The sequence below is a fragment of the Lynx rufus genome, unplaced genomic scaffold (genome assembly GCF_022079265.1).
Source record: "Lynx rufus isolate CCGP_SWC_20201006 ecotype Redwood Valley unplaced genomic scaffold, mLynRuf1.p SCAF_1, whole genome shotgun sequence".
Lineage (NCBI taxonomy): Eukaryota > Metazoa > Chordata > Mammalia > Carnivora > Felidae > Lynx > Lynx rufus.
In genome coordinates, this window is record NW_025814823.1 from 11204873 (window position 1) to 11227689 (window position 22817).

Here is a 22817-nt window from a genome sequence, read left to right on the forward strand (position 1 = left end):
GGTAGAAAGCTCTCATTGACAGCTTTAAAGAGTTTTAGGGGCGCCTGGGTGGCTCGGTCAGTTAAGCATCCAACTTTGGCTCAGGTCATTATCTCATGGTTTGTGAGTTCAAGCCCCACGTCGAGCTCTGTGCTGGGAGCTCAGAGCCTGGAGCCTGCTTCACATTCTGTGTCTCTTTCTATCTCTGCCCCTCCCCCATTCATACTCTGTCTCTCTCTCTATCTCTCTCTCCCTCTCTCCAAAAAACATGAATAAACATTAAAAAAATTATAAACAAAGATAGAACACAAAGATTGCTTTAAAAAAAGAATTTTAAAACTAAACAATGTGGCTCTAAGTGAATAGATCACCTATGACTTTAGCAAATTATAAGCGGTTAGTTTAAAATGTACAAGTTCAAACACCAATTAGAAGACAAATTGCAGGGGTTTTTTTTTTTTTTTTTCAGAAGAAAACACTCAGCTTTTCAATTTTTAGTTTTGGAAAACCACATTTTTAATGATCTCCCCTAAAACTGAGGCCTTGCTATTGAATGACAACATAGTCTATGCAATAGTATCACTTGTACTATTTCAGCTTCCCCAAATTAGTCGTCTACTTTTCTTTTTTTTTTTAATTTTTTTAACATTTATTTTTGAGAGAGAGAGGGGGGCAGAGTGTGAGCAGGGGAGGGCAAGAGAGAGAGGGAGACACAGAATCCGAAGCAGGCTCCGGGCTCTGAGCTGTCCGCACAGAGCCTGACACGGGGCTCGAACCCACGAACCACAAGATCATGACCTGAGCCGAAGTCGGCCGCTAACCGACAGAGCCACCCAGGCGCCCCAATCTTCTACTTTTGTGATGAGTATTTTAGCTTCCTAAGGGAGTTTCGAGAGAAGCCAAGTCCTGTGTTGGGCCACACTGGGTGTTCTGTTTCACTTTCCTCATGGTTGATGGTGGCCGTGAGTCCTGTTCTCATCTTGTCTTCCAGGCTGAGAGTACAGAGACCACCTGTCCTCTATCTTATCTGACTGCATACAAATGCAGGAAAATAGGAAAGTGAGAGAAATTTTAGTATTGCCTGCTGACTTTTGCATTCCATTTACTAACAACCCCCCAGTCCTTATCATTATGGGAAAGCTAATCCTAGTTTATGCTAATTGAGATATGAGTTTTGAAGGTGTTTGAAAGCCTGGCCAAATTTTCGACTGAAAAAAAAAATTTAACAATGTTAAGTAATTGAATTTTAAGAAAGGTCAAAATTATGAATGAGAATGAAGATTATACCACATTTTAAATATCCAAAAATCTGTCTTAACTTGGCTTCTTTCCTTTCCCTTACCAACCATTTTGTTTGCCACTTGGATGCTTACTGTCATTTTCCTAGAAGAGCAAAGGAGTTGAAAGTCGGATTCTTATCTTTGAAATTAGTCAACTGCTCTACTTTAAAAAAGAAACATAAATTGGAAATGATTAAGTATAGGATTCTGATCAGTGACTTTCATTCAAAATCCTAAATCCCTCTTGTCACTAATCACAATACACTAACATGCCTGCTGTTCACAGGTATAATGGTATAGTGAATATATAGAACTTTTTCTTGGCATCTAGTAATTTGAAATGTGTATCATTTTAGGATGCTTTTGCCATAAATACTAGAATAACTTCATAAGGGCTAAAAGAATAGACTTTTAATTAGCTTACCTAACCCACAGCCAGGAGATGGGTGGTTCCGGGGGGACTTAAAAGCTCAAGGACTCAGGCCATCCAGTCTTTAGGCTTGTCCCTGCGTGATCACAGATGGCCACCTCAGTTCCAGATATCTTTGCTTTGCTTTGCTTTGCTTTGCTTATGAGTCAGGGAGGGGGGTGCCCGGGTGGCTCAGTCAGTTGAGCATCCGACTTCGGCTCAGGTCATGATCTCACGGTTTGCGAGTTCAAGCCCCGCGTCAGGCTCTGTGCTGATTCTGTGTCTCCCCCTCTCCTTGACCCTCCCTTGTTCATGCTCTGTGTCTCTCTGTCTCTCAATAATAAATAAATGTTAAAAAAAAAATTAAAAAGAAAAAAGCCAGGGAAGGAAGGAGTTTAGGTTAGGTCTTTCTTCTGGCAAGAAGGAGATAAGTTTGCCAAAGACCCCAGCAAACTTCCTCTTGCATTCCTGATTGGAATGGGGTGATACATCAATCCTGGCAAAGTTGAATGAAATTACCGCACTGGCTTAGACAAAACAAGATACATGCCCTGGGACTGGTGTGGGTCTACTTTCTATAAGAGAACAGACTGCTACCTGCTACTTGAGCAAAATAGAAATTGTTACCAAGGCAGAAGCGTCGACAACAATAGAAACTGCCGTAAAGTAGATAGCATACACTGGTAGATGACTATTAATAAAACTCCCCCCTTTTTGTTACATAACATTGCATTAAGCACAGAATAATAGCCAATAGTTATAAGCCCTTATGAAGTATCAAGTGCTATATTAAATAATTCACATGCATCATTTCCTCTTATCTTCACCATGACCCTCTTTTACACTTAACTATTTGTAAGTGACAGAGCCAGGAATCAGACCTAGCGTCTAGGGTAAATGCTAAACGATGCTACCTTTCATCATCCTTTGCAAGATAAAGAAATTGATGAAGAGAAATTGATGAAACTCGGATAGGAGCAGAAGGATATTGACATGTATTCCCTGCTAAGTTATTACAGTGATATTTGTCACAAAGCAGTGGCAAAGTGTTCTGAGAGTTCCCAAATAAAAATTCTGTATCTGTCCGCCTCTGATGTCAGAAAAAAGAGCATTTCTTGATGTTTTTCTTATGCTCATAAGAATGTCCATGAGATTTGTTTGTTTGTTTGTTTTGAGAGAAAAAGAGAGACCGTGGGGGAGGGGCAAATAGAGAGGGCAAGAGAGGATCCCAAGCCGGCTCCACACTGTTAGTGCAGAGCCTGACGTGGAGCTCAAACTCACAAACCATGAGGTTATAACCTGGGCCAAAGTGGGTTGCTTAACTGACTGGGCCACCCAGGGACCCCTGTTTTTTGGCTTTCTTAAAGCGAATTATAAGCAAGAATATTACTAACTCAGAAACTTGAGCCCTTCAAGATTGTACCCAGATCTCAGATGAAAAAGAAAAAATGTTATTATTGAAATCTGTCATTAGATTAAAATGAACAAATACAGTATTAATTCATCTGAATGCCATCCAACAGCAGTGGATGAAACACCCTTAACTTTGTCGTCACCAAAAAAATGACCAAGATGTTTTCCTGTTTTCAAATATTTCCGTTTATGCAGAAATATCAGTATTTTCCAGAGAGGTTTAGGTTTCAGTCTTATTGTTCAGATTTAGCTGATAATCTGAAAGGGTTTTATTGACTCACTTTACCTATCCACAGCATCCTCCAGCTAGGTCTTGGAATGGTCTAAGAAGAATAACTAGCATTTATGAAGGACTGCTAAGTTTCAGCCACTGTTCTAAGCACTATCTCATTTAATCTTCATCAGATCCTATTGAGGCAAATACCATTGTACAGGTGAAAAACTGAAAACAAATAAATAAGAGACTTCCCTAGGGAAGGTGTATCAATAAGTGCTGGCAACTAAATTCATATTTACTTCTGGCTCCAAAGCTTCTATTATTTTTTTAAGTTTCTTTATTTATTTTGAGAGAGAGAGAGAATCTCAAGCAGGCTTTGCACTGTCAGCGCAGAGCCCAATGTGGGGCTCGAACGCACACACTGTGAGATGATGACCTGAGCCGAAGTCGAGAGTCAGATGCTTCACTGACAGTTACCCAGGTGCCCCCCCTCCCGGGGCCTCTCTTCTTACTAGCTGCCCAGCAGGAGCCATTCCCGACTCCCTCCAGTGTTCATTTCCCCCAGGATGTCTGAAAGAGGCAGGTGCTCGCTTACTCTCAGCCTTCAGCACAAGCTTGCAACTGGGGATTCAAGTTGCTGGGGGAATTTCTGGAATGTATTTTTCTTCCTGAAAATAGGAGAAATGCATCTTTTGCCACTCTCATTGACCTTCTGCTTCCAGCCTTTGGACACAATTTGTGTAGACAGCAGAAAAAAATTTCGAATTCGGATACCCTGAAATGACTTGTAGCTGAACACGAACCAGGTTCCTGCTCTTAAGGAGAAGATTGTCTAGTGAAAGAGACCTACATAAATCTATAATTACAACAAAATATGACCGGTAACCAACCTCCTGAAAGGCGAATTGTGTATATGAGTAAGAGTGACTATTGTTTTTACGTAAATGTTACTCACTGACCCCTAAGGCCAGATCTTCCCTGCTATTTTCCCATATTGCTGATAGTTCTCTCCAAAGCTGAATCTCTTCTTCCCAGCCTGGTAAAGCTGTGGCTTTATCGCTCTCCTCCAGGTCATTTATTCTGCCCAGCTTCCTCATCATAAATGCTGAATTTCATTATCGGTCAGTCCCAGGCAAGAAACTGGAGTCTTCTTCAGCCCTTCTTTATCGCTGAAACTTGTCACGCCTCCTTTCCCAAATGACCTCTCCCCCATCTGGATCTCTGTCACTATCACCTCTGCCAAGGCCTGGTTCCAGGGCTTCATCGCAAGGAGCATCCCATCTGGAGAATCCACAGCTCCTCCAGGCCCACCTCTCTGCTGCCACCACTTTTCTGGGACAGTCTTGTCCTTGCCACAGCTTTGAGCACTGATCTCACCTTTCTTTTGTAATGGTGTGTTGGCACTGAGTGTGAGGTATCCATACGTAGGGATCGCGCGACAAACACTTTTGATGTTCATAGTTGCAAACACATTGGAGAGTTAAAATGTCATTATGAATGGACAGTTCATCTGAATTCATTTCATAGGCCATATGTATCCAAACTTGTTGTTTTGGTAGGCTTAAGAGTTCTTTGGAATGCAAAAACAGACTTGATCCCTGACCCACAGTCTGTAATCACGGTCACGGGCCGGGAGTGGGATGAGAGTATTGTTGTCATGCTAGAGTATATTACTCTGTTTATTTTTTATGCTGGTGAGATTGAAAAAACCTGGATTTGATAGGCATGATGCAGAAATTAAGGAAAGGCTGCCTACAGTTAAGGAAAAGACCAAAAGTTAGGTATAATTATCTGGTAAAGGGAGCTCAGGCAGAGGCTCTAACTAGTCATGAAGTGGACACACTCCAGCGACCGAAGACCCACTCATCAATTCTCAAGTGTCCCTCATACACAAAATAACAGCTATTAAACTGGTGCAGTGAGCTCATTAAATATCATATTGTTCTGCCAGACAAGGCCCTTGTTTTAGGGAGTGACTAAGAGACTGTCACTTCTTGGGCCAGGAGGATGAAAATGTTCTTTGGGCTCTGGGAGAAGGATAGACGTAAATTGTTGATACTCCCCTAGGACATCCCTCCCCATTTCAGTCTGCGTCTTATTGGGCTGTGCTTCCTATTGAAAGGTGACTACTCAGTTGATTTATCCAGCTCGGTGTTTTCATGAAGTTTCTGCCATCGACCTACACAAGGGAGAGAAGGTTAGAAGGTTTTTTTATGGACAGCATGAACGTAATGTCAAAGACCTATCCGAGCCCCATGGTGCTGGAGCTGGCAGAGTCACGGGAGCCTAGCGCTTGAGTGCAAGTTTCTGCCTCCTCCACTTTGACCAAGAAATGGTTGGAAAGTTAACCAAGCCTGGAAGAGTCAGCCAGGAGGATCATCCCACTTGGGTTATTTGCTTTTTTTTTTTTTTTTCCTTGCTCAACAGAGAAGTGAATCACACTCTTCACTGAGCCGTGCAGCAGAGGGAAATGATGCAACGCTGGTCACGTGGCACAAAGAAGAAAGGCCCATTATGCAAACCGAGTTCTTCATTGTGTCCTGGTGTGAGGAGAGGTTAAATACCCACACTGGAAAGTGCCACAAAGCGGGGGTTCTGACATGGGAACCTTTCTCTACTTGGAGATGGAGGGGCTGTGATTTACGTTTTGTCTTTTCTTTATTCTTCTGCCTCTTTGGCCGCTGGATTCACTAATTTTGATTATGATATCAAATATGGAAAGAGTTTATTTAAGCTTGTTTTATTTCCTTTTTGCATATGATTTGGGAATTTGTGAACATACGCTTCGCCTCGGTCACTTACTTGCCATGCGACCTTGAGTAAGTTACTTAAACTCATCCCCTAAAAAGGCATGATCTGTTATAAATGTCTTTATAAATACATCTATCAATCCATAGAGCTATAACAAATAAGTGTATGTTTCTGAAGTGTTTAGTATACAGCTTCACTACTGCAGTTTCTCAGTAAATGGTAGCCATTATTATTATTAACTTACCTATTTCATGCTTGTCTAAATTCCTCTATGAGTTAATGCTTTTATCTTGTTTGCTCATTGCCAAGGCAGGATGACCAGGAACTGAATGAAGAGCCCTGTGGTTCTCTGTGACATCTTCTTGGCATGGCAATCTGGTCTTTACCACTTTGTATAGTTTTGGTAAAGAGGTATGTATCGGGAACTTCAGAAAATAAACCATCTGAAGCTATCCAAGGCAAAACACCTTTCTTTCAAATTCAGAGTTGTGTAGAGTGATAACGTAGCAGGGTGTTGGTGTATGCTACGATTGCAACATTTTCTGTGTCACGTGCATTAAACCTTAAGCACGTGGTTTTTGTACCTGAGCCAAACTCCTCTCCCAAGTATGATGAGTTCAAGGGTCCCCTTTGGGGCAAAGTTGTCTCTCACTGCCCTACTTCCCCTACGCTTTCTACACTCTTCCATTGTTGCAACAGTAACGTGGTGTAACTGTGCTTTGCCTCTCTAGGTCCCCCACCCCCCGGACTAAAAATCAATCGTCTTGTCATTGTCATATTCCCCAGCACATTTCAGACCACATTGGCCATTGTTAATAAATTGTTAAGTGTTGATAGACTGCATAAAAGGACCCGAATTGGTGTGGGAGGTTTAGAGACAACTTGGCTGGCGTTTATCCCATCAGTAGACCAGTCCCTAGCAAGCAATACCAAAAGTTTTGTATTTTGGAGTCTTTTATTTCAAACAGTAACTTAACATCTACACTTGGCTGGAAAGTCCCTCTCCTTGTGTGACCCTTACCTATTTTCTTGGAGTAAATTCAACAAGTTCAGTTGTACCACTGTGTTCACAGAACTCTGGGTAGATGTGTCTATGAAATTCAAAATGAAGTTAAAAAGAGTAAAATAATTTTTTATTTAGGTAGTGATCAAGAAGAGAAAATATTTCTGTGATAGATTGCCTTTGTTTTTTATCTTTTTTTTTAATTAGAGAGAGAGAGAGTGAGAGAGAGAGAGAGAACAGGGAGAGGAGCAGAGGGAGGGAGGGAGGGAGGAGGGAGAGAGAGAAAGAGAGGAAGGGGGAGAGAGGGAGGAAGGGGGAGAGGGAGACAGAGAGAGGGAGACAGAGAAAGAGAAAGAGAGAGTGTGTGTGCATCTTAAGCAGACTCCATGCTCAGGGCAGAGCCCGATGCGGGACTCCATCCCATGACCCTGAGATCATGACCTGAGCCAAAATCAAGAGTCAGACACTCATCCAACTAATCTACCCAGGCGTCCCTGTCTTATTTTTAAAAGAATTTTTATTGAAGTGTAGTTGACACACAGTGTCATGTTAGTTTCATGTATAGAACATAGTGATTCAAGAACTCTATACATCATGCTGTGCTCTCCACTGTGTAGCTCCCATCTGTCACCATACAACATTATTACAGTACCCCTGGCTCTATTCCCTATATTGTGCCTTTCCTCCCCTTGACTTATTCATGCCACAACTGGGAACCTGTAACTCCCATCCCTCTTCACCCATTTTGCAAATCCCCCTTTTTGTGTGTTTTTTTTTAATCCATTAACCCTGTCAAAGATTGCTCTCTGTAAAAACATTAACTTATATTTGGCTAAATGCCATTTAAGTTATATGGATTTAATTTAACGTTACTTTTAAGCCTTCTAGCCACTTTTTCCAAATGAGAGGGCAACCATTAAATGTGAAATCTACTCAGTTAATGTAATTTTTACTGACCAACATCTTTTCCCATGTGAGAGCTGCTGCTGTTTCATATTTATCTGGAGAAATGGATTGCCTTACTAGAAAAAAGTCTGAACCCGAAGATTTTCTCATGACAATTGAGGTGGATGTACTCAAAGCATCAGCCCAAATTGAACATGGTTGAATAAGTGCTAGGAAGCCCCTGAGAGTGAATTAGCAACCTCCCCTTCTTTCTTGTAAATCATTGAATGCCTACTCATGTAGGGCACCATCGCAGAGAGAGTGCACTCTGGTTCAGCAGGCCGCACTCTTCCGTGGGCTTTCTGGTCAAAGACCGCCTACTTGGATGAAAGGGGAGATGTAAGCAAGTTGCAGAGAAAACACAAGTATTGATCCAAATACACGTTCTACCTGTGCCAGCCATTGTGCCTGGACTTAAGGAGACTGACAGACAGAATCCTCAGGAGGAGAAAGTGATTCATCATTTTAAGAGGGAGGTGGGATTCTAGGACTAGTTCCAAGAGGCTGTGACATTTGAACTTGAAAGAATGCTACAGAGAGGAGGGGAAGGGGCAGAGGGAAGTGCACGAGTGAATGCAGGGAGGTGTGGAAGTGACCAGTTCAGGCTGACAGCTGGATTCCAGGGTCCCTGTCGGAGTGACAGGGGGTACACAAGTTGGGTCAGATCATGATGAATGTTGAAGGACCTGCTGAAGAGTCTGGGCTTCATCCTGAAAGCACTGGGCAGCTTCCACTGGTTTTTAAGGGAGCAACATGGTCAGTTCCCAGCTCACTCTTTTCTTTTTTAAGTTTTTTTTTAAGTTTATTTGTTTATTTTGAGAGAGACAGAGACAGTGTGAGTAGGGGAGGGACAGAAAAATGGAGGGAGAGAGAATCCCAAACAGGTCCCCGCTGCCAGTGCGGAGTCTGATGCAGGGCTCGAATTCCTGAAACCATGAGATCATGAACTGAGCTGAAACCAGGAGTCTGACACTTAACCCACTGAGCCACCCAGGCACCTGGATCCCAGCTCACTCTTGGAGTCCTAGCTAAAAATGGAGGTGGGGAGAGTCACTGTAGGGATAACCCAACAAAGAGATGACAAGGACTCAAATTAAGGTGGTAACAGATGTGTTGGCGAGGAGGGAGAAGTTTCAAATTCTTTGTTGGAGGTAGAATTGCCAGGATTTAGTTTCTACACTAGATCCAGTCTGTGCTTTATTTTAACGTACGATAAAAACACGTATGATTATGTAGCTCATGCAAGCTGCTCAAAGAGAAAGATACAGAAGCAATTACCTGAGGAACAGTGTTTTGAAATTATGTGTTGAATAGGAACTGTGCTCTTTAAATAGAATATTTGTGTTGAGGACAAAAGGGGACGGTCGCGTTATCTCTTGACAATACTCATGTGATTTACTGCGCCAAGGTAACACAGAGGTGTTGCACAGCTACTTTGCAGAGCCTCTGTTGAATTTCATGGTTATTCCCAGGTTACAGATTGACAGGCTTGGTTTTGTTTTGTTTTTTAATAAACTATACCATTTAGATGGCCAAATGACCTTGAATCACTTGAATGTACAAATCAGCATATAAGGAATGCCACACGGCCCACCGGAATACTGGGGGGGGGGGTGTTGGAGTGTCAGTTCATCTAAGTTTTCTAATGCAGCTTGTACTGCATTGTACTTGATCTTGCATTGTACTTGTGCTTGTACTTGATCTCTGTTGGCTGCTTTTGATTGTATTCATAGCCATACATGGTTTGCTCCTGCCATAGCAGACAAGAATTATCAATTGTTTGACTTTCTTTGGCTCTCTAGGGAGAGTAGTGTGCCTTCTGAGGCCATGTATAGTTGTATAAATCCTTCTAGGAGGAAGTTTCTCCCAGTCATAGGCAAGTTGATGACATAGTTTTCTGTGTTTTTATGCCAACTCAAACTCCATCCCATTAAGCTAGTTGAATCAGATTGTCCCAATGCCTCCTTCCCTGCCCTTATATGATGAAACTTCTGGAAGTTGCAATAACTTTTGTGGGCTGCCAGGGCATGACAGTAACTATTTCAGAGTGCCGTAGTGTGCTCTGGTAACAGTAAATAATGGCATGTGATATGTCATCACTTAAGAAAGTAATGCAGACATGCACCTAACTCGATTTAAAAAACCTATACTGGGGGCGCCTGGGTGGCTCAGTGAGTTAAGCATCTGACTCTTGATCTCATTTCAGGTCATGATCTCATGTTTCATGAGATGGAGCCCCGCATTGGGCTCTGTGCTGACAGCATGGAGCCTGCTTGGGATTCTCTCTCTCTCTCTCTCTCTCTCTCTCTCTCTCTGCCCCTCCCCCACTCATGCTTACACACACACTCCCTCTCTCTCTCTATCAAAATACATAAAAATTTTAAAAAACCTATACTGTCGTGTGTACTCTCAATTTTCTGAATATTGCAAAATAATGAACTTAAAACTAATTTATAATTATATATCCACCACACAGTATTTCAGGAAGACAGGTCAGCATGTCAACAAATTCCACAAAGGCTCCTTAATAATGATGATTATTCAAAGTAGAAGAACCTACTTGAATATAGTCGAGAACAGAGATAATAATTCAAGCCAAGAGGTTATGCAGTAATAAAATGCCATTCATATAGTTACATATTTAAATATTTCCATCCCCTTCCAATTTGGGAGCTTAAAGTTATTGCATCCCAGCATGCAATTGGGTGAGGAAAGTAACTGTTTCCCTCTTATTTGGTTAAGGGGGGTTTTGCGGCGCAGGTGGAATTTTTAAAAGGTCTTTGAAAGAGAAGATGGGTCAGTAGGATTGGGAAGAAAAGGAATGTCAAGTAAAAGAGTGTGTAGTTCAAAGTGGAAGAAGCAAAGGAAAAGAGGACTTGATGGCTGGCCAGAGCAGATGGAAGGGGATTCCAGAACTGCCTGTTGGAATAAAAAAGCAGCTCACTAAAAACTCATACGCACACTTGCCAGTTTCGCTTTCTATTTAAATATTGAGCCCATTTTCCTCAGCACTTGAATTCCTGCTGAATTTTCAGGTGGATATTGACTCCAAGACACTAAACTACATGCACGTGATGGAATGATTCTATAAATCAAAATAGCGGTGCGCTTGTTTGGCTAATGGGGGTCTGTATTAGGAAGCCACAGTCTTTTCTACAATATCACCAGGTTTCCTTCCCACAGAGATGTGGTTTTAAAAAATTAAAGATTTGGGCTACCTGGGTGGCTCAGTCAGTTAAGCGTCCAGCTCTTGATTTCAGCTCAGGTCATGATCTCACGGTTCATGGGATCGAGCCCCACTTCAGGCTTTACTAACAGTGCAGAACCTGCTTGGGATGCGTTCTCTCTCTCCCTCTCTCTCTCTCTATCTCTCTCTCCCTCTCCCTCCCCCTCTCTCTCTCTCTCCCTCTCCCTCCCCCTCTCCCTCTCCCTCCCAGTTCCCCACCCCTCAGAATAAATAAACTTTAAAAACTTTTTAAAAATAATTAAAAATTAAATCATTAAGAACCCACTGTATGAAAAACAATGCAGTAGAAGCCTGGGTGAATTGCAAAGAAGTGTGAGGTATTTACCCCAAGGAGGCAGGCAAGGTGGAACTCCATGAGATATTTAGTAAGAATGATGATGGCAATACAGGAGCTATTACAAATCGGTGTGGGATTAATTGTAATGTGGATGGTAATTGTGCTAAAGGATTATTAAGATGTTTAAAAATCTGTTCCCCGGTTTTATATTTTGGTTTTATATGGATTCGGGCACCATGTGGAAGCATTTAATATCAGAGAGATCCTTTATGGTGTTTTTGCTTCTCAACTTCTAGGAAGCAATCTGGTATAGTAGAAAGAGCACAAGATTCTAGGCCAGAAAAGCTGTATTTGAGTCCTTTGCTCTAGCATTTATTGGGTGTGCGATCTTAGACAAGTTAATTTTCTCAGCTGTCAAGTGGGGATAAAGGTAATCACCTCTCAGTCCCTCCCAACCTGATACTTTTTAAAGTGATTAATACATGTTGGCTTATTAAATCAATAAATCAATATTTTTACCATTTATTTGTGAATATATCTGACTCCTGGCATTTGCTAACTCATGAATATGCAACACTGTGGCTTTTCTTAATGGCTTTCCATGGTCATTGACAAAAATTGTTTCCCATATATCTGTCTTATAAAGCAATAATTGGTCTTGAGAACAGCATGTAGAATAGAAACATAATGCAAGACACATGCAATTTTAAGTTTTTTAATGGCCACATTAAACCGAGCCTTAAAACATCTGAAATTAATTTTGATATTTTGCCTAAATCAATATATCAAAAATATCATTCCAATATGTAATCAGCATAAGATTATTAATAAGTATTTTACACGACCAGCACATCTGAGTTTGGACATCAAATTGGTCAAAATATTTATTTCGATTTCCTAAAACTTATGCTTAAATACAGTCTCCCATATACAATTCTTACAAACATACCTAAATTTTTTTCAATAACTGAATCAAGCCTCACGTTTTACGTTTCAATTTAAACAAATTAAAATTCAATAACTCCTATGCTCTGGCCACACTTCAAGTGCTTTATTGCTCTATGTGGCTAGTATGAAACAGCACAGGTAAAACTGTCTTGAATTGTTTTTCAGTAAGATCTTGGTCTTTTAGGCATTTCGTCATTTCATAATATCAAAATAAAGACCTTCCAAACTTGTACTCATTTTGGGAGTTGCCTTATACTGACTGTGCTTAGCGCTGACGTCTGACACCCAGCTTCTCATTCTGCCCGCTAGATTTATGAGATCTCCTTTGAATGAAACTCTCTAGATTAGCCTCAAGGATGTTTAGTTCTAAAATGCTGCAGAAGAATTGTTGGTTTTCCATAGTGTAAGTCTGAATTTATCATATGAATATCCGGGTCTCAGGCTGCGTGACTTACCCAAGGTCTCGCGGCTGGTTGTGTGGCAGAAACAGCCCTTACACACGGACGTATGGATCCACGCTTCCTTGGAATCTGTATTTTGCTTCCTTTAGGTGCAGGTGTGTCCCTGATGCACTGCCTTGGACACAATGTCTTACCTGAGGGAGGACCCTTTGTTGGGCCATATTTTGGGGTTCTCAGAAATATCAATAACCCCAAATACAAGGAGAACGTGTTGCGGACCGAGTTGCTAAAAGACTCCTTTGGCAGAGCAAGGTTATGAAGACGAAAGCGTTGGGGGACAAGGATTCCTTAGTAGTAAAAAGCCTCGTGCCTTCTCCCCACTCCTTCGCTGCACTTGTAAAGGCAAAATTTAACTTGGCAGAAAAACAATTATAGCCTCCAGAAGAGTGGTACTCTTACTACATACATTGCTATGTATAAATTTCTCTTCTAGAAATTTTTCTTTGCCTCTAAATAAAACCAGTATAGATGATTCATTGAATGGAAACGGACATGGGATATTTAGCTACATGGGTCCCTAACATTAAGTGTAGCCTGTTCTTAGACACTGTTAGTCTTTTGGGTTTTTTTTTTTTTTTTGAGCTGAAAGATACTTTTTATTTAATTTAAATTCTAGTTAGTTAACCTACTGCAGTATTGGTTTCAAGACTAAAATTCAGTGATTCATCACTTACATGTAATACCCAGTGCTCCTCCCAGCAAGTGCCCTCCTTAATGCCCATCACCCATTTAGCCCATCCCTCCCACACCTCCCTCCATCCACCCTGTTGGTTCTCTATCATTAAGAGTCTCTTATTGTTTGTTACCCTCTCTCTTTTCTCCCCCTTCCTATGTGTTCATCTGTTTTGTTAAATTCCACACGTGAGTGAAATCGTATGGTATTTGTCTTTCTCTGATTGACTTATTTTGCTTAGCATAATGCACTCTAGCTCCGTCCATGTCATTGCAAATGGCAAAATTTCATTTTTGTTGATGGCTGTATATATAATGGAATATTGTATATGGTGTGTGTGTATGTATATATAGAGAGATATATAGATACACACACACACACACACACACACACACCACGTCTTATTTATCTGTTCATCAGTCAATGGACACTTGGGCTCTTTCCATAGTTTGGCTATTGCTGATAATGCTGCTATAAACTTTGGGGTGCATGTACCCCTTCGAATCTGTATGTTTATATCTTTTCGGTATATACCTAGCGGTACGATTGCTGGATAAGAGGGTAGTTCTATTTTTAACTTTTTGAGGAGCCGCTGGACACTGTCGAATTCTATACACTTTCTTACTGAGTGGCCAAAAAGGCTCTGAGCTTATCTCCTGAGCTCCTGGCATTAACCATGTCACTAGAGTTTATATACTTTATAGGAAAGGTTCATGCCTTAAGTCAAAACTTCAAATTCAGAAATTTTGGTTCAAAGGACGCTCTCTTCGGTGCGTGTATTTACTCTCATTCTGGCTATGCTTGCCTGACCTTCGGTGAATGAGTCTCTCAGAACTGAGTTCGCACAGTCAGGTTCATTTTATTAAGTATTTAGATGTTTGGGATGAAAATATGAAAATCCTTCAGAAGTTTTCGCCCTTGGTTGACACCATGTCCCTTAGCACACATGCCACTCCCACGTTTTTGTTTTTGTTTTTGTTTTTGTTTTGTGGGACACTATTCAGAAATGTCTTTATGGAATATTAATGGACTCCAGGAGGTTGACTCTAAAGTGCATGGCATTGCCCTGCCTTTGTTGGCCTTGTCATTAATTGTGCGAGTGCTTTTAAGAAATCTTGCATCCATCCAGTGATCATTTGTTGCATCTTGCCTTTTGATTTAGTGCATCCCATTGGCTGAGGGTTTAAAAATTAAATAAGCCTACTTGAATTGTGTGCAAATAAAAGTCAGACGTGGAGCGAGAACTTGTGTTCGTCCGTGTATAAACTACTTGGAGTTTGAATTGATATCTATTTGGGGCAGAGAAAAGGAACCTGTGAGGCTGTTTTAAGGTAAGAAACAAAATAAAAACAGAATAAGCAAACCCGAAGATTTTTAGGCTTACTTCCTGATGCTTCATTATGTTGGAAGTTGTAGGTTTGAGGTTAGCAGCTTGATAGCTCTGTTCAGACAGTAACTATTTTAAACTTGCCTCTGCATTCCTCTGTCTAGGGAGACAGTTACAAGATCCTCAATTATCATTTATTATTATATGTTCCCAGAGGCCATCAGTAGCTTTCAAACCTGGCTGCGCGTCAGAATCACTTATGGAGCCTTTAAAAAAGACAGACTCTAGCCTCACCAGAACCTGAGATTCTATAGGTCTTTATGAGGCCCTGGAATCGGTACCTTTTATAAAGCTCTCCAGCTTTGGGTAATTTCGGGGCTTTTGTCAGGCCCATCCTCCCGCCCCAAATAAATGAGTTAAATTCAAGAAACAAGATCAACACAATAGTTGTCCAAAATAGTATAATTTAAAGACTGTAGGCAGGGGAAAGATCCAGTTAGGGATTATGATTATAGAACAGGGGAATGTTTGTAAACTGATTAATGGAAGTCATGGGAGAAACTTTTTGGAGAAAAAGCATTTAGAGTATTTAAGAACATGTAACATGTAAGTCCTTTCACTTCCCATTCACATGGAATCCCTTCTGATTCTCCTCCCCAAGGCTGGGTTTAAGTCCACCGGTAATTTATTTTTTTTTTTATTTTTTTTTTAATTTTTTTTTTCAACGTTTATTTATTTTTGGGACAGAGAGAGACAGAGCATGAACGGGGGAGGGGCAGAGAGAGAGGGAGACACAGAATCGGAAGCAGGCTCCAGGCTCTGAGCCATCAGCCCAGAGCCTGACGCGGGGCTCGAACCCACGGACCGCGAGATCGTGACCTGGCTGAAGTCGGACGCTTAACCGACTGCGCCACCCAGGCGCCCCTCCACCGGTAATTTATAAGAGAACGGATGATACCTGGAGGCTTAAAGAGAGCCTCGACGTAGGTTCAGACCATCTGTACCCAACAAGCATCGCACGCCTATTGGTGGATCACTGCTTTTTAACAGTGGCTTGGTTGCAGAGGCGGCCTGTGCCAAGACAAGCCAGTATTTTCCTAGAGGTCTTCCTGGTAAACATTTTCAGGTCCGTTTGTTTGCCACATATGTCTTGAGGCAACGACATGCTTGGCAAAAGCTACCTACAACTCGAAGCCTCTTTGATAGACACTGCTTCCAAGCACAATGACACATTGTCTTCTAGGGGTTCTGCGATGTTATTATGGTTCCTACAGGGAAGAGGCAAGGCTGAAGGTGAGGTTTGCTTATGTTGTACTTAATTCCTATGTTTTACTTGATTCCTACCTTAAGACAGCCTCAGAGGTTCTTTGTCTCTGAAAGATTTATTAATGCAGATGAATGGATATGTTCTGTACTATGGTATATCGCGGAAAAATAGTGAAAAGATATCATCCTTGTGACACTGGCATCTATTGTTAACTGTATTTCATGCCGTATTTCATGATCATACTTTAGCACTTGTATTTACTAAATGTCCAGAAGTTTCCAGAACTAATAGATACATTGTCATGCATATAAAGTGTAACTACTTTATTAGTGAAATGTTTCATTAACTGTATCACAAACTAGTTCTAAAGCCTCAGTGAGAAATATTGGATTTATAAGACCCATGATTAAAAAAAAAAAAAAAACAAGAATCCTCATCAACTTAAGTTTCTTATCACTTTAGGGTTTTGAATGATATAGGTAGTGTTAAATAGGATTTTAAATGCTGGCTTTTTTCTTCAAACTGGAAAAAATTTCTTGGTTGGTGTCTAAAGGATATTTATTGCTTCCTCCCATAAGCAAGTAGTATGGGTTGACATTGACCTTAAGGAAGGTGAATAGACTGGTAAGCTACATTGAATGAGAATGGTTATATGATCTAACCTTCATGCTAATAAAGTAGCTATCAGTCAGCCAGTAGCCCAAGAACAATCTTTCCTGAAGCAGTGAGGTTAACTAAAGACACCCAGGAGCTTCCCTGCCACTTCTAAGCTTGTAAAGGTAGATGTATTGGGTTTGGACTTTCATTCGCTCTTAAAAATATTTGCGGTCATGCCACCAGGCCACCCAGAAACAGAAAGGAAATTTTTATGAACATTAGATGAACTGTTAAAGTAATAATTTAATTTAGATTTGAGGGTTATTATGGAACTATCAATTAAACATGCCTGTAATCCAGTTTATTTATTAAATTTAGATTATATTAATGTAGTTTAAAATGCATGACATTTATTTAGCATCATCAGAGAACAAATGAGCTCTGAGCAAACTTCTCCCAGTCATGAAGTTTAACCCTTGAAGTGTCAAAACATTTTAGCTCAATAATTTTGAATAGGATTCCTTCCATTAATTACCTTATTTTCTATATTATATCTGTGACTATGGGGCGCTATCATAATTTAGATCATCAGCACATGTATGAATTATTGAAGACTCTATAATAGGGGCGCCTGGGTGGCGCAGTCGGTTAAGCGTCCGACTTCAGCCAGGTCACGATCCCGCGGTCCGTGAGTTCGAGCCCCGCATCGGGCTCTGGGCTGATGGCTCAGAGCCTGGAGCCTGTTTCCAATTCTGTGTCTCCCTCTCTCTCTGCCCCTCCCCCCGTTCATGCTCTGTCTCTCTCTGTCCCAAAAATAAATAAAAAAACGTTGAAAAAAAATTAAAAAAAAAAAAGACTCTATAATATATGGTTACCTTTGGAGCTCTTAAAATGTTAAGGGTCAACTCTTGATACTAAATTATCTGTCGGTTCTTACCCTTCATAAGTTTTATGTCTGCTTTTTGTTGCTTCTGCTTTTTCTATTACTATCAGCCATCAGCTGACAACTGTCACTTACTCAGCTGTCAGCATGCCTGACTTTAAGAGCCTTCACCCATCCATGATTTGTTGCTTTTAATCTAACAGAAATCTAACATAAATTGAAATTAGGGTGTTAGAATAGTGTCCACCAGGGGCGCCTGGGTGGCGCAGTCGGTTAAGCGTCCGACTTCAGCCAGGTCACGATCTCGCGGTCCGGGAGTTCGAGCCCCGCATCGGGCTCTGGGCTGATGGCTCAGAGCCTGGAGCCTGTTTCTGATTCTGTGTCTCCCTCTCTCTCTGCCCCTCCCCCGTTCATGCTCTGTCTCTCTCTGTCCCAAAAATAAATAAACGTTGAAAAAAAAAAAATTTAGAATAGTGTCCACCATAGGAGACATAAGCTCTGTGTGGAGATGGATGGGGTGAGGTGGAAACTCAATATCAAAGACTCTGAGCTTTAATAGAAGGACTTCGTGCCATCTGTTTTGACTATAAAGACACCTTCGATTATTCATTAATTCAACTTTTACTAGGCCCTAGGGACCCAAAGATGAGAACAATGTGGTTCATGCCCTTTGGATGCTCCCCCAAACCAGTAAGTGCCTGGCTACCACAGAAGGATGAATAGACTGTGGAGGGCATTGAATAAGACTGTAATCTCTGGAATTCAGCTGGGTCTTGAATAGGTGAAATTTCTGGGTAAAAAAAAAAAAAAGTGGATTATCTGAGGGTTGTTCTTCAATGTATACAAAGGCAAATACACTAAGGCAACCACTGCTTAGAAGTTTCAATTCGTGTTAAGGAAAGTACTGGAATAAAAATTAATAAACGCAGTGACCCTGGGAGTCTGACAAGGCTGCCTCTGAATGACCTTGGACATTCTTATTTTTATTCCTTTCCATGGACACTGAAACAGAGGTGTTAATGCCTACCTTCTAAAGTTGCTGTGAGGGCCAAATGAAATGTTATGTGAAAAGTGCCCAGTGGAGTACCTGAATCCAGTTCAGTACCCCATTAATGTTCTCTTTCCTGCCTTTTTGGTTTTTTTCATTTTTTGTTTGTCTGGTTTTTTTCACTTCCCTTAAATGTTGTTTGGTAAAGGGTATCTGTAAAGAGTGAAAAATAAAATGACAAATACTGCTTTTCGTATTTCTATCAGGCTGTTTTGAGTCATGTTCTTTTAATTGAATGACAGTCACATCATTTGAAAGGCTGGTCTAATAATAGCACCAGAGATTCTAAGCTGACAAAGTGCAAATTTTCAGTCAAGTCTTGATTCCAATTTAGATGTGGAAAGAAGAGAGTTGAAAAAGAATCCTTGTTACTCAAAACACAGATACCTCCATAGGCACACTCTCATATTATAATTGTTTGGACCCCTTTTTAGTAAAAAATAAACCGAATGCCCCACGTGCACATTAGTCCACTCCTTAAAAAAGGTTATAAACCCTGAATATGTAAGACTCAGTGGTACCGTGGGGCATCTTTGCTCACATTTCGCTTGCCTGAATCACTTGAAGTGTTCATCTGGGTAATCTGGACTTTTTTTTCCCCCTTCCTGTGAAACGCTTCAGTTCATCAATCAATTCCCCATACCGTGCTGTTTTGTAATTCCAATCTATATTGCTAAAGAAAACCTTCAGTGACCCTGAGTAAATCAAGAATAGAAAACGACTTGGGTTTCGTGCTCTTTGTGGCTATGTTAGTGAAGAAATAGATTTTCACTGACCCTCATTAAAGTCTTCTGTCGGAAATAATGCCCATTGAAAGATCAATTAGTTACACTTTTATTTTGTTTTCAAGTAACTACATTTTCCTTCTCGGTCTCTTCCCTGGTCTCAATCTGTTTTCTTTTGGAGGTGAAATACCTAATGTTCACCAATATCGGCTTCTTCTTGGTCTTATAAATTAAGTTTTTAACAAGCTGATTTAAGCTGTGCTTTCAAATAATATGACTCTAGATTTAAACCCAATCACTTTTCTTTACTAGTTGCATCAACAGATGTTCAGCGTTTCATTTTTCCTTAAGGGTGTATGGTTTCTCACTGACTCTTGGCTTCAAATAGGGATTCTCTGCTATTGGTTTAGTCTGTAAGAATTTAAGCTGTTTAAAGCTGTTTGTACTTGTGGCCAAGAGCTCCTAGTTCCCAAAGCAACGGTTTATCACCCACCCCGTGTTATCTTTGCTCTTACGTTTCTTCAGTCGCAGGAACACAACAGCACCGGTGGGTTAGATCTGTGGGTAACGCATGTGTTCGGTAGGCATGGACTGTTTATGACGAGCCATGTGGGTCGGGCTCATGTTCCTGGAGTGCCCTGAGCGGCTTTACTAATCTGTCAGCATAGTATGTTCTCGTGGATAAATATAGACATACGCGCACTCTGTGAGTTGTAGGTCACTGTCGTACTGTGCAGCTAAAAATTGTCCCATTGGTATGAAGAGTCTGCCCTGGACGGAAGGCCTGTTTTAGTTTGTCTTCTACTGTAGGTCTTTAGCACCTGACTAAAAATACACCTTGGGCCAAAAATAAGAGAGCCCTACCTTGCCGCTGAGACACTTATGGTGCCAGCGAGCAACAGGACCATGGAGTCCGTCATTATGTTTTTTTGCTTTGGAACATAGTCTGTGTAGCAGTTCCAGACTGTTCGTTTGGGTTCCTTTTCAGGCTCATGGAGATTACAACAGCTTGTTGGAGACGATCCTGTGTGATCAGCTTCATAAAAGGGCTTGGTAGGTATGAAAGGCTGTTAGCATGTACGGCGTGGATCGTTGTTCAGTTAAGTGCCGAATGTAGGGAAGATTCTCCTAAAGGTTTCAATGGATGGGGCGGAGTGGGGGGGGGGCAGTTGCATCTGCATGTGGAGATTTACTTATGATGTCACTGTTCTGAGGCAGGAATAATGCTTTTTAAGTTTCTGTTTGGGATTGCAGTATTTCAGAGGTGATTTTTTGTATATAAGTCTATGGAACAACAAGCTGTGACGTAATGGAATTTTTCTGTGCACCGAAGTTTCACTAAAAGATTTGGTACGATTATCTGTGCTGCAAAATTGCAATCTGAAAAATAGCTTAGTATTTGGAAGATAGTTAATACCATTGCATTTCATATTACAACAGAGGTAGGATTTAGGCTTGATTTCTTCTAAATATTAATGTTGTAAATACTCAGTTATTTTGTTTAAAGCATTGAAATAAACCTGAAACAGTTTTTCCTTTGTTTTTGGCTTAGCCTTCTCCAACAAGAAAACAAATAAAATGTTTTCTTTTATTGTGTATGAATTAAAAAACAGGATAGGATGGGTAAACCAACATTAAATGGGTCCAAATTGCATGCCTGTGCTTTTCCTTTATCAGAGTAATAGCCTGGTTATATTAGTTCTAGCATAACCTTGTAAGAAATATTGTACAAGAGTTCAGAAAAATTAATGAGAGGAAATTCCATGACACAGGGTTCATTACATGCATCTTAGATATAGACCGTTTAACTTTCGATTTAATGAAGGTAGGAAAAGTAAATTTGTAGACAGTAAGGACACAACATATTGCTCTAATAAAGGAGAAACATTTTGTTAATGATTTGGGAGATTTAATTACTTGTTAATTATTCTTTTGCACTATCTTTAGTGAAACTATTAGATATTTACATATGATACAATTCTGTTTGTAGGAATTAAGTCTCTAATAGTCATTAATTTACTCCTTTGTAGTTTATAAAAGCTGACTGTGTATTAGGGAACTTTTTTTTTCCCCTCTCAAGAGATTTTTTTTTTTTTTGATGTATAACAAGCATGCAAGTTAAATGATAAAACTTACAGGTTCATATATTTGGAAAAATGCTATATCACAATAGGACTCATGTGAACTACTCAGTATTGTTTTTGTTTGATGTCTCTTGTAAATGTAACTGACTCTCACTGTGTTTCCACTGAATGGACCACTCCCATGATCTGGCAGCCATCTTAAGTCCTTTTTCACTCACTGCCTTTCTTACTCCCAATAAATAATATAACTTAACTTACACAAGGGATCGTTACCAACAAATATTTCTGCGAATTCACAGATTTAAGACCATCTTAGATTATGAACTTCTGGTAGGCACATATCAAGAGAATTTTACGTAGTCATTGTACATGTCCGTAGCTATTTAAGAATCTAATGAAACCTAGAATCTTTTTTTTTATTTAATGAGCCGGCATCTCAATAAATAAGTGCACATGAAGCAGGAATTTAATAAATGTTTTGCTGTTGACAAAATAAAAAACTAGACTACAAAGAATTTCACCTATTCAGTTAATTTTTTAACAATTGCTAACTGAGCTTCTACTGTGTATCCCGCCCTGGGTGTTCTTCCTTCACTGTAGATGTCGGAAATGTGTCTTGTGTTAATCATATGTATTATATAATGCGTATACATGACCTCTATATCATACATATGTATATGCATATTATTGTATACCTATGCATATGTATATATTTTACAATAGATTGCATATTAAAACGTATATTGTACCTAGTGCCTTTTTGACCAGGACCCACAGAAAAACAAACAAACAAACAAACAAACAAACAAACACATTTTCTATTATGACTCAGAACACACACACACCGTACATACCTGTAGACGCAGACAGAGACTGAAAACACAAGTTTTGTGAAATAGTGCTTACTTAACCTCACTCTGCAGGGTGCCATCACCCGCTATTTTCTCTTGTAGAGTTTTCTATTCTATTTCATTGAAATCATCCTGGTTAGCACCCAGTAAATAGGTTTCATGATCGAGTAGTGGGTCACAACCTGTACTTTGACGACCCTCTCTAAAGATTCCATAAGCCAGGCATTCTCAGTACACCAATAGTCAAGTTCTCTACAGAAATGACAGGCTGTCATCCGTGATACTATATTCTACTCCTGGGCAGATTGGTGCTTTATTTGTCAGCATCTTGCTTGGTTGCAGAAATAGCTCTTTCAATAGACTTAATGTGAGTCTCGGGTTGAATGTTGGGTTTCTAAGCTGGGTATTCAGGACCTTGTATATCTTAATGCT

At 40.4% G+C, this 22817-nt stretch overlaps 1 protein-coding gene across 2 annotated transcripts in view; it reads left to right on the forward strand.

The window, feature by feature from the left end:
• FRY (FRY microtubule binding protein) overlaps nt 1–22817 on the forward strand; it is a 263906-nt gene that overhangs the window by 9892 nt on the left and 231197 nt on the right. Inside the window, exon 1 of one of the 2 annotated variants that reach the window (XM_047078572.1) lies at nt 20394–20503. The exons of the other annotated variant lie outside the window; for it this stretch is intronic. Coding sequence (XP_046934528.1) covers nt 20443–20503 — 61 coding nt within the window. The 5' untranslated portion in view covers nt 20394–20442. Of the gene's footprint in view, nt 1–20393; nt 20504–22817 lie in introns of those variants that run through there. 2 annotated transcript variants of the gene reach the window in all.